Genomic DNA, 11,178 nt, shown 5'->3' on the forward strand with positions numbered 1-11,178 from the left:
ATTTATTCTTTCACTCACTGGAGGAATAACTTTGCTGTGCAGTTAAGTGCAGCTTCAGATCCGATTCTTCCCCTCGGCCCCATGCTTTACAGAATGATTATAATGAAGCTTTCTTTACTCACATGACTTAAAGGCTCAAAGTTGAAGAATGTAGAGGCAGGCTGCTAGATCCAACAGCTAAGCACCTACAACATTCCTCATTACACTTTTCAGAACCTTCTATGAGGAGAAGTCTTTGAGGAAGCACTGCAAACTAACTCTGCACTTCCCTGTAATTCTTGAAGAATTCCACAGGCTGTGCAAAAATTCCATTAATCCACTCTTTGTGGAAAGTTGTGGAAAAATAATTTCACCAATGCAGTCAGGCTGCCCAGAAGTGGCTTTAAAAGGGCTTATCTTCTATATTCCCCCTACTTTGTTCTAGTAGTAAGCTCCTGGATTTCACTATTGCCCGGGGAGTGCTGCCAAACATGTATAATTTCATTCCCCCACTGTTTAGTGCCTCTTGCTTAAAGCAAGAACAGTTTTCCAAACTTCTGCTTCCTCTGGCCAAAGAGAGGTAGCAATCTCCTTCCATCCTGATGCCTGAACATACAAATACAACTGCCTCAACTAGAGCTAAAAGAAACCTTCCATCTGTTCAGTTACTGCTGTATGAAGAAATCACAACTGAACTTCATGTACTTGCTGAGCTTTAACTTAGTGAAGTCTTAAGACTTCAGTATCTTCCCTTCCCACATCATCTGTTGAGATTGTCTTCTAAACTTCTCGAAAGCAGGCAGATAAAGCACAACCAGAAACCAAGTTCTTGTCCCCACAAAAATAATTTGTTGATAGCTTTGCTGTATGGAAACTTGAATGATATCCAGATGTCTTTCTTACAAGAAAGTGGTACTCCTCCAAATACAAGCATCTGTAAACAGACTAATTTCCTGACTTCACTGACTTTAAAGGCAATGAGATTGCCTTTAAACAGTCAGGTTAGTCACGCTCCCCACTGCTGGAAATACTCAGCATCCAAATAATTGTGGGTTTTGTTCCTGTAATTTTGGTTTGTGAATGATACCAGTACTGGTCTTGCTCTCCCTGATGAGAAAGGATTTTTTTTTTTTTTTAATTCCAAAGCAAGGAAGAAATTGCTTATACTGGTGTAGTACATTTTAAGTATGCCAAGCCTCATCTTCTGAAGTACGCACTCTTCTTTGGACACTGCACATTTCAGATACCTGTCAGATTTTGTCCCAAGTGATTTCCAAGAAAACTCATCCTTCACTTTGACCATATCCTTACATTTTTGCTCCTGGTCCTTCAGATTCCACCATGAACACGCTGCCATGTTTCACTTTCACTGGGTTGTTTGATAACAACCAAGGACCCAACAGCAATAAGAGCAACCCATGAGTTTATATCCTGAAGTGACACAGGACTCATACTTTACATAGTACATGTAAGTTAAGAATCTGTGCTTATTCAAAGTACTTCACTACATAACTCCATGACCTGTACACATTTGTTCATGCTTATTGCATGTCTGCAAACAGTTAAAATGAAAACACAAAAGCCAAGCATATTCTGAGTTTATTCTTATATCTCAATGACAGAACACCAATGGATTTCCTGGATCCAGTGACAAGGGATAATTGTGTCACTAGTGACACATACAGAACTTCTCAAACCCTCCCACCGACAAATTTTAAGTAAATGATTGTGCGCTGTGATCCCCAGCATCAAAACTGGATTGCCATCTTTGAAAAGCTCCTTAAGTGGCAAGCTTTTCTACCTTAAATGAAAATCCCAACCTCCCCATCCCCAACACACAAGAAAACAAGCAAACAAAACCACACACCCCTGAAACATATAAATAAACTTTACAAAGCTATGTTTTGGCCTTCTTTGGACGAGTAAACCATGACAATGGCTTACAAGTTGGCTTCCCATGTCTGGATCTTCAGTGAAGTAGAATTCAAGATGGATAAAGCAGCATAACACTCATGTCTCTGTTCTGTTGATTTCACATTACAAGTAGGAAGAGGTCAATAGCTTCAATGTGATCACTAAGATTCAGAACCATCTGGATGAAATAAAACAATTTACAAAGCTTCTGCCATGCAGTATCCTGTGATGCTGGGACTCCTCCAAAAGTTAACTCTAGCTTGTTTACCAAAGTTTCACATCAAGATTCTCCTCTTTAATAATTAGGAACTTGAACCTCTCTTCCAGTTCCATAAGACAGTCACAAGATTTTGACCTGTGACATTTCCGGGAATGCAGTGGTTGTAATGACCGTATGTTCTTACCCTGAAACTTCCCTGGAATGCTGAGCTTGCAGGACATGAAGCAGTATCATCTTCTAAAGCCGTAGGTCTTTGCAACAGACTCTTGTATTCCACCACTCTTTCTACTGTCTTGCCGCCACTCCTTCTGTCCTCTTTTTCAAATCTTAATTTCTGTCCCATTTGCTCTTTGCGCCACTCCACCCAGACAAGATGTTAGGGTCTTGAAGCAGCAACCTCTTCAGTGATCAAGTTTGCAAGATAATTCATCATTGGTACTACTTTTTAGGACCATTTCCAATGAGGAATACCAAAAGAGGTGTAGGAACCCATTTTTGGCTAGAAACAGTAGCCTGTGGCCAAACAAATCTTTTGTTGTTGCTGAGGTATAGATACAATTCTAGACTGCTCATATCCACCGGACACTGAAGAGACCTCTGTGCTTTCAGAACTTTTACAGTTCTGAAAAGGAGCTGCATTACCCGTACTTCTAAAAGCTGAAGATCTGCACACAGTACTCACATCTGTTGGGGCAGAATGTCTCGGTTGATCACTTCAATCACATCTTGCACTGATATCCTGTTTTCAGCACTAAACCACCAGAGCAGCTTAGAAAATAGACCCTGACCAGTGTTTTTTCTGTGCTGTTCTCTCATGTTGATTCTCCAGGGTGCAGGCGGTGAGCTCAGCCTGCAATGTTTCCCTCAGTAGAAGACTGACATCACTCTTCTCTGTAGAGATGTGCATTTTCAGGAACCCTCGATTAACCTGGTTCAAGAGATACTGGGGAACAAACAAAGCCAGAATGTGTTTCTGTAAGGCTTGTTTCTTAGGAGAGCATGCTGAAAATACAAACTAGAAATTAGAGGCTTATTTCTTGTGATGACTGACAGTAAGTCCCTCTTGCTTCATAATCTTCAAATTGTTTAAGCCATACTCCCATGTATGCCAGTGTTCTCTTGCTTGCAGTCCTTTCAAAATCTTGTGCATCAGCATTTTTACATCATTCCATGTCCACTGTGAGCAAGTTCTATCCCAAGTTTCCAGTCTTTTACCATTACTCTTATTTCCCACGGGCACATGACAGTCTGGAAGCATGTTCTCAGCTTATGGGGATGAGACACCCCAACAACTCAGTTTACATTGAATAGGTCTTTGCTACTCCAAGTCCACACTACAATAAAGAAAGGCATAACATTCCCGTGATGCAGCTAGGCAAATTCAGCACAGGTAGAGCAGCAGCTGCAACAGTGTTATGTTAGCCTACACGCATAGGTGCTTAGCACACTACCTGAAGCTTAGCAGTGAGTGCATAAAGCTGACAAACAAGTGGAAGACAGTTTAGCCTGGGAAGGTAAGAAATATACTGACTATGCATCCCTCTGCTAAATAGATATACAAATATTTAGGTGTGGAAAGCATAATTAAAGCTTCATGCTCTAAAACATTTCTTTATTTAACTGTTCATTAGATAAAAATCTCAGGAGATCATTCAGCATATAAAGAGAAACACAGCTACAGACATAGATCTGGCAAATGCAAATAACCGAACTACTTGGAAAAGCAACACATTAAAACCCCCAAGCAATAACCATACTAAGAGGCTGGAAAGAATAAAGCATTATACTTACAATAGACAGTCTTGGGTCTCAGGGCTTTTTCTTTCTTTAATTATGAAGATGCAAGTCATCCCAAAATAAAATAAGAAAAAGAAATTAATGTGCTGCATGATTTGAAGGAAAAACCCCTGTACTTTCTGAATGAAGCCTTTGCAGACAAATTACAATACAGGCCAAAGTTTCCATTAGCAGATAGGAAAAATTAGAGCCTTTATGATTTTCTGCAAAAGCTGGAAGTACTGCCAAAAGTATACTTACAGTTAAGGTTAATTTCAAGAAAGCCTTGGTGTTAAGTTCTAAGAGATGATTATGGTTTGAAACATATCAAGGATGCCAGACAAAACCTTGGTTTTTGCATGGCTGCAGCTTGTAAAGTTCCTAAAGTTCGAAAAACCACAGTTCCAACAACAACCAAGAAAAAAATGGAAAAATAAGCTAACAAAGAACAGCTCCACCACCATATAGGGCGGATCTGGATAAACCTCCAGACAAGCCAAGTCTCCTGGAAGTTTATTCATATCATGAAGAACAGGAAAAGCAGCTTTCATCAGCTGAATTCAGGACAGATCACTTTTGGAAACATCTCGGAAAAAGAATTTAGTTTTCCATTTCAAAAACCTGGCTAAAACCAATAGTGACGCATTTGGAGACTTTTCTGGCAAATAAACACAAACTTCCCATTTAAAAGAATGAGAAGTGTCATCCTTCTACCAGAAGGACAGTTGTTTGCTTCTGAGCACTCGATGGATTTGAGTGCTATATTTTCAGCATTCAGTGCTGTGGAAGAGATGTTGCAGGTCGGTGTAACAGTTCAGTAAGAGGTAAGACTGACACAATAGGTGTTTGTTCAGGAAACAGAACAGTTCTTCCACGCTAGTTTTAAAATGGAAGTCACCTAAGTGCCAGTATCATCACAGGTGAGTGGGTGGTGTATGAACTCAGCAGGATTTTGTAAGCTTGGAATACAGGCAGTCTGTCTGGTAGCTATCCTGCCAGGAGCATTTCTACTGTGTACAAAACCACCTGTCATTCTGCTCCAGTTTTACAATAAACAGCTGCTAATACCTAACATTTCACAGACATGCAGAAAACATCAGAAACTGTGAGCTGCCATTAAAAGACTTCCTGACCATTTTCAGACAATTCAGATTGCACTTGGATTACTGCTTTAATATTCAAAATGTTGTTCCACAACTGAGACTGATACATCCACTTTACTTGTGATGTTTTCTGCTTATCTTTCAAGTGGTCTTAAGGAAAAAAAAAAGCAAAACTACATCAGGAATAAAGATTCTCACACATTTGGTAAGAAACTTATTCTCTGCCCAGGGCCACGTGTCACAAGCAAGTTACAACAGCTGTTTTTGAGCTAAGACTGTAAAAAGTTAGAGTAACTTTTAACAAAGTGTCTAACTTGGAGAAGCCACAACTCAAAAACTGCTGTCTTTCAGGGTTCAAGCCTTCCATGTGCAGTTCTCCAAGAGCTACTTCTTAAATTACTTTTCACACATTTCAAGTTCACAAGTTATCTAACAAAACACTGTTTCACAGTTGTGTAAACATCATTTACTTCTTCCTAAATATATCTGAAGTCACATAAACTAGATATTAGCAATCTATACACTGAAAGCATTTATTCTAATCATGTGAGGTTGACAATGTCTAGAGCTCTACATTTTAAACTGGTTTGGAACATGAGAATAAACTGCAGAACACAACAGCATACTAAACACTTCTTGAGGCAGAAAATATAATGGCACAGCAAGTTTCCAGTACCTGAAACCTATGTTAGCACTTCAAGTATCAAAACAAGTGTCCAATTGAAATGTTCTTCCAAGCACAGGTGATTTTAATGCCATATCAAAGGACAGGTAAGTTGTTTGTATTTCAGATTTTCAACCACCATTTCTGATGTGCAGTGTTTTCTGACCAGCTTACCATAATCACTGAAAGTAGTGTTCAACTGTTCTCAAACTATATAATAACAAGCCAATTCCAATTTTCCAAGAGCTAACAGTCATATGAAAAATGCACAAATGCTATTGTTGATGTCAATCCCCCCCCATACTCATTCAGCAACACCAGCACGAAGCCCATCTGTATGCAGCTATGCAAAGATCACAAGGCACTCAACACAAAATATACACAGCCTCGTGTATTCTGTGGCCATCCCAGCCTGTTTTTACATCAGTACTCCTTGCAGGATTCGTAAATTAGGCCTCATAAATTATCAGCACTAGAAGAATTAGATGTGTACACTGTATACTACTCTAAAACCCCAGCTCAAGGACACAAGCTGTCATCTTCATCAACACTGATATCAGGGAGAAATGCAAACCCTTGGCACAACAACAAAAAAAACACTCAAGAATAGAAACTAAGTGAACTCTACAGAGAAGTAGACTGTAGAGAATTAAATTATCTAACATTTCGTAAATTAAGCAAAGACATGAGAACTTGCATGTTTGAGCTTCATATACCACTGAAATCAAACAAATAACTTGATCCTTCCCATTAGATCACTGATCTATTATTCAACTAAAGCAGCTACTCAGACCTGTTAGGAAAAAGCTGCTAGATCTTCACAGCAAAGTACAAATGGAAAAGGCTTCAGATAAGAAAACCCCAATCCAGTAACAAACTGGAATGTCATTACAGACATTTACTCAGAAGACCTAAAAGTTGCTTCTACTTTTTTTTTTTTTGAAGTCATCCATTTTATTCCTACCCCTCCAAATCCATCACACATCAATCCAAGAGGTTATAGAGCATCTAGCCTGCAGAGACTAAAGACACAAGTGGAAATTCACCACCCACTCTTGTAAGAACACTGACTTGGCTTCATGTACTAAGTTATTACCTTCCAGTACAGTCAAAGGAATTCCACCAGGCTTTTGGTACAGGCTTACTCTATTTTAATTTTGGATGCAACAAAATATTCTGGGTGAAAGTAAGAAGAAAACTTCTGACTGAGTAGGATGCCTATACTGCCACAAAAGGACTGTGGATTTCCTGTCTCCTACTTACATTTTCCCTTCCTGCAGCATTCCCTTTAATAGGAGCATTTACACTGTCAAACACCCAGACTGAGAATCAGTACAGAATCTTCCTAAAAATCTTGAAGTGATCAAAAGCAACATTCCTGGAGTCTTATTAAATAAGAAGTGTAGCACACATGAACTAGATTTCAAAACAAGTCTTTGTTTAGACAATGCTTACTAGTAAAAATCTCCCTAACTATACAAGCAGTGCATTCAATACCAGTCACCTTAGAGGCATGCTGAGATTTAGAAAGATGCTGCCTAAGCAACCAGAACATAAAATTCATTTGGAGTCAACAGTACTGGTATACAGGTTAGCAAGCTGGTCAACAGAGAGGTGAAACATGGAAGTATGGAGAAGCAACCTAGATAAATGTCTCATGTATCTATCCAAGCCCCAGAATAACTAAATGACACAGCTAACAAAACACGACACAAAAACAGATGTACAGAGTCAACTGAAGTATCCCTAAAAATCTTTAAGAGTTAGGCTTCACTAGTGCAGCTGCTCAAAGTAATGTACTTTTCTTGGAAGAGCTATAGGAAATGCAGGCCAAGGAGATTCAGCTCACACGTGGCAAAGTGTTTCAATTTGTTTCTTGGATTTTTTCCTCCCACAGTGACTGTCTTCCTAACAAAGCATTGTGTCATGTGTTCTTTAAGGTTTCTCTAGCAGTTGACAAAGTACCTTCACCACAGCCATTTTAAAAATTGTTTTTCTGAAAGTCATCTGACAAGTCAAAAAATAGCTGGTTTGGCTACTGTTGTGATTTCAGTGGAGAATTACCTCTTTGTGTTGTCAGGACATCCTGTGGTATTACTCTGAACAATTTTGAATAATTACTCTGGTAAGGAGCACAAAGCACTGTTCTCTATCAATGTCTAGCCTGTATCTTAAAATGAAGAGAAACTCAGGACTTCTATAGTTACTTCAGGCTTGGTGATACAAAAACTTCTCTGTGCATCTCAAAGAATCCTGACCTTCTGCCATCAAAATACATAGCGAAGTTGAAGCAAAGAATTAGAAGTAGTTGAAAACAATGATGGGATCTTGAAGACTTATTCCTACAGAAGTGCTGTCATGTGATCTACCAGGACCCCACACGAGCACTAACAGTTAACCCCAAATAGCAGCCCAGTTTTCAACTTGCTCAGCATCAGTTCACAACCTATCATTAGCTCAATAAAGCTCAAAAACATAGCCTAGCACACACTGATTTCCAGGAACAGAAGGCAAACAACATGCAGATTTGCAGGGAAAATTATCACTAGTTTTTCCAATTTAAAGGGGAAAAACAGCAATAATTTGATTGCTATGAGGGTTAGCTAGGAAATAAAAAGCAGCAACCGCAAAACCAGAAGACCTTCTTGCATCAGCAAGAGCATTTGGCAGGATATTAAAAATACTCAGTACTGTGCACTTCTGTTGGATCACCGGAGAACTCTACAACTGAATCCTGGGAGAAGTGTTTGGAGAGCCACTGACTCGAAGAAGTATATGTCAGCAGTATTAAAGCAATCAGCAAGCACATAAGGACATACAATTAATCAGTCTTGAAAACCAATTAGTGGGGAGATGCCCTTCATCTACAACTGAAAGAAAAGGGGCATTCAAATACTTAAAAACATTGCAGTTAGGCTTTGTAGTGTTCCAGGAAGAATAAAATTAAAGTGTCATTAGGAAAAAGAGCAGACATTTAAGTACCACACCACCACCATCTGATGACAGCGATCATAAGTAACAGGACAGAGCAGACAAATGAGCATGCCTCAACTTTTTAGACCGAGCGTGGAGTTTTACAAAGACAGCTATTAGCCAAACAACAGTCAAAAGTTCAAACAGCATTTGTAAAAGCCCTTTTTCCTCAATACATCATCCCAGAACACTCCAGTAGTTTAAGCAAAGTAAAGCAAAACACAAGGACAGACAGTAAATCAGGAAGCTGCTATTGAGATGCTCTAAACAAGTGAAACCATGGCTTGATAGTTAAGGTTACACAGCTCCTGCACAAAGTGTTAGGATATAGGAACAGCTGTTCTAGGAGTACAAACTCCAGGCAAGCCAGTTTTCTTCAAAGTACAAACAAATTCTGCAGACTTGGAACATCAAGCAGTACTTTCATCAACTACCCCCTAAGCAGAAGTTTGTATTCTTTAAGCATCTGTGACTGTGTAATTCAAGAAAAATCAGTTTCACAGTTAACAGAAGTTTACCTTCAGTTACTACTAATATTGCAAATTACATGCTGAACAGAACAGAGTTGACATGCCCACCACAAAACCTTCTCCTTAGGAATTTTTAAGCAAACAATTATTACAGATGCACCAAGCAAGTTAGAGAAGCACTTAAATACACACAAAAACAGGTACTGAACTTTGCAAGAATCCCAGATTTAACATTAAATTCACATATAGGCATAACATGGAAAAAGGTTACCTTTCTATGCTTCGCACCACGGTAGTGTGACTGAAGACTTATAGAACTCATACATGGAACTTTACAAACCTAGAAAGAGAAGTTGAAAGCACATCTTCAGTTATGCTGTGGGTATTTTGTAGCCAGCAAGTTGTATGAACTGGAAATAAACCTACTCCTAGAGCAAGATTTTCAAGATCTTCAATTTAAACTGCACAGTCTGCATGACATTAGGAGCAGAGCACTGAAATGGTCTGTTCAAACGGTACTTGAATGCATACTGAAATATAGCAGGTGGTATAAGAGCCTACCCATCCCCTCATACCTCCACTTGTTGGATTCTTAGTTGCCTGAACTCCTCCAGCCAACAGAAAGGGATGATCATACATGATTAGAAAGGAATAGAAGCACAACTGTGTTCCAGAGTAACTGCAACCCTGTTCACTGTTATACCAACAGGATCATAAAAAGTATAGGACTTCATATGCATTTCATTAGGATCCACAGACCATCACAATAATTGAAGAGGACACAGATCTACAATTTTTACCAAGCTTAATTATCAAAAAGCAATGACTAACATAGGCTAATATTGTCAGTGTTCTTGACATACTGTCCTGTAAGTTTACCGCACCAGAAAACAATTCAGTACTACCACAACACATGATATATGGAAACTTAAGTTCTGACACAGAGAAGCATGCCTTTAAGAGCCTTTAAAACCGTAAGAAATAGCTAACAGAGATTTAAAAGACAGCAGCAGTTAAGAACCACTACACTACACCTGCACCTACTCAAACACAAACTGCATTCACAACACCAGACAAGCAACTGGCCAAGTTACTCTCCAGCATTAACAGCTTCTCTCACAACCCTGCCACGCTGCAGCTGGATTAGATCTGCCCAACCTCCTCGGAGCGTGATTTTTCATGCCTGAAGACTGCGTCTCAGTACGCAATTCTGAGAAGCCACCGAGAAGAGCACTCACTTCACAATAATATATTTTTTTCTCAGGTTCCGGCTTGGCATCTTCTGGCTTAACATCTTCAGTCACGGCGCTCATCCTGCAAAACCGGTTCAGCGCACACAATAAAAAAAAAAAAGACAAGCTACGATAAATAGAGATACTGTTTAAAAGCCACGCTCCGGCGAACAATCGGGGCCGGGAGCCGTGCCTCGGTCGGATGAATCCGATAAAGGAGAGGGATTTTTTTATTATTATTATTCTTTTTCCCTCCCTCCCCGCGGTTACGAGAAATAAATAATGTCCTGCCCCACGGGGTCGCGCTCCTCGAATCGTTCCACGTAGAAAAATAAAAATAAATTAAAATAAAATGTTAAAAAAAGGGGGAAATAAAGGCAGCGGAGGACAGGACGCGCCCCCCCGGGCTCCCTCCCTCCCGCTGAGGAGGCGGCGGTACCTCAGCGGGCCGGCCCCGGCCGGTAACGACCCCCAACGGCCGCCGGCACGAGCGTCACTTCCGCTTCCTGCCCGCGCACTGAGGAGAGGCACAGGCACGGGCGCCGCCGGCGCGCGCCGCAGCCGTTTAACGGCCGAGCCGCCCGCCCCAGCCAATCAGAGCGCAGGGCGGCTGCGCGCGCGGCCCCGTTGCCGCCCCCCCCCCCCCTCCCCAACCGTTCCCCTCAGCCCGCCCCGCCCGGCCCGTGACGGTGGGGGGGGGGGTGAAGGGGCACAAACTCTCGTCAGGGCTTCGCTTTAAATGCAAATCTTTAGAATTCTCTTTATTTATTTCCGACTGTTTTAACTTTACACGTCCGCGGCTGGTAAATAAATGTAAAATATAATTTAAGAAATACACGGGAAAGGT

The 11,178-nt window shown here is 40.5% G+C and overlaps 1 protein-coding gene across 1 annotated transcript in view; it reads right to left on the minus strand.

Moving 5' to 3' along the window:
* Positions 1 to 10,806, minus strand: part of LOC309875142 (uncharacterized protein) — a 34,275-nt gene extending 23,469 nt beyond the window's left edge. Inside the window, exons 1-4 of the mRNA XM_082754246.1 lie at positions 10,771 to 10,806; positions 10,338 to 10,413; positions 9,371 to 9,439; positions 3,905 to 3,938 (exon numbers count right to left, since the gene is read on the minus strand). Coding sequence (XP_082610372.1) covers positions 3,905 to 3,938; positions 9,371 to 9,439; positions 10,338 to 10,412 — 178 coding nt within the window. The 5' untranslated portion in view covers position 10,413; positions 10,771 to 10,806. The remainder of the gene's footprint in view (positions 1 to 3,904; positions 3,939 to 9,370; positions 9,440 to 10,337; positions 10,414 to 10,770) is intronic.
* Positions 10,807 to 11,178: the final 372 nt, after the last annotated feature.

Source organism: Aythya marila, assembly GCF_965140915.1.
Source record: "Aythya marila genome assembly, chromosome: 2".
Lineage (NCBI taxonomy): Eukaryota > Metazoa > Chordata > Aves > Anseriformes > Anatidae > Aythya > Aythya marila.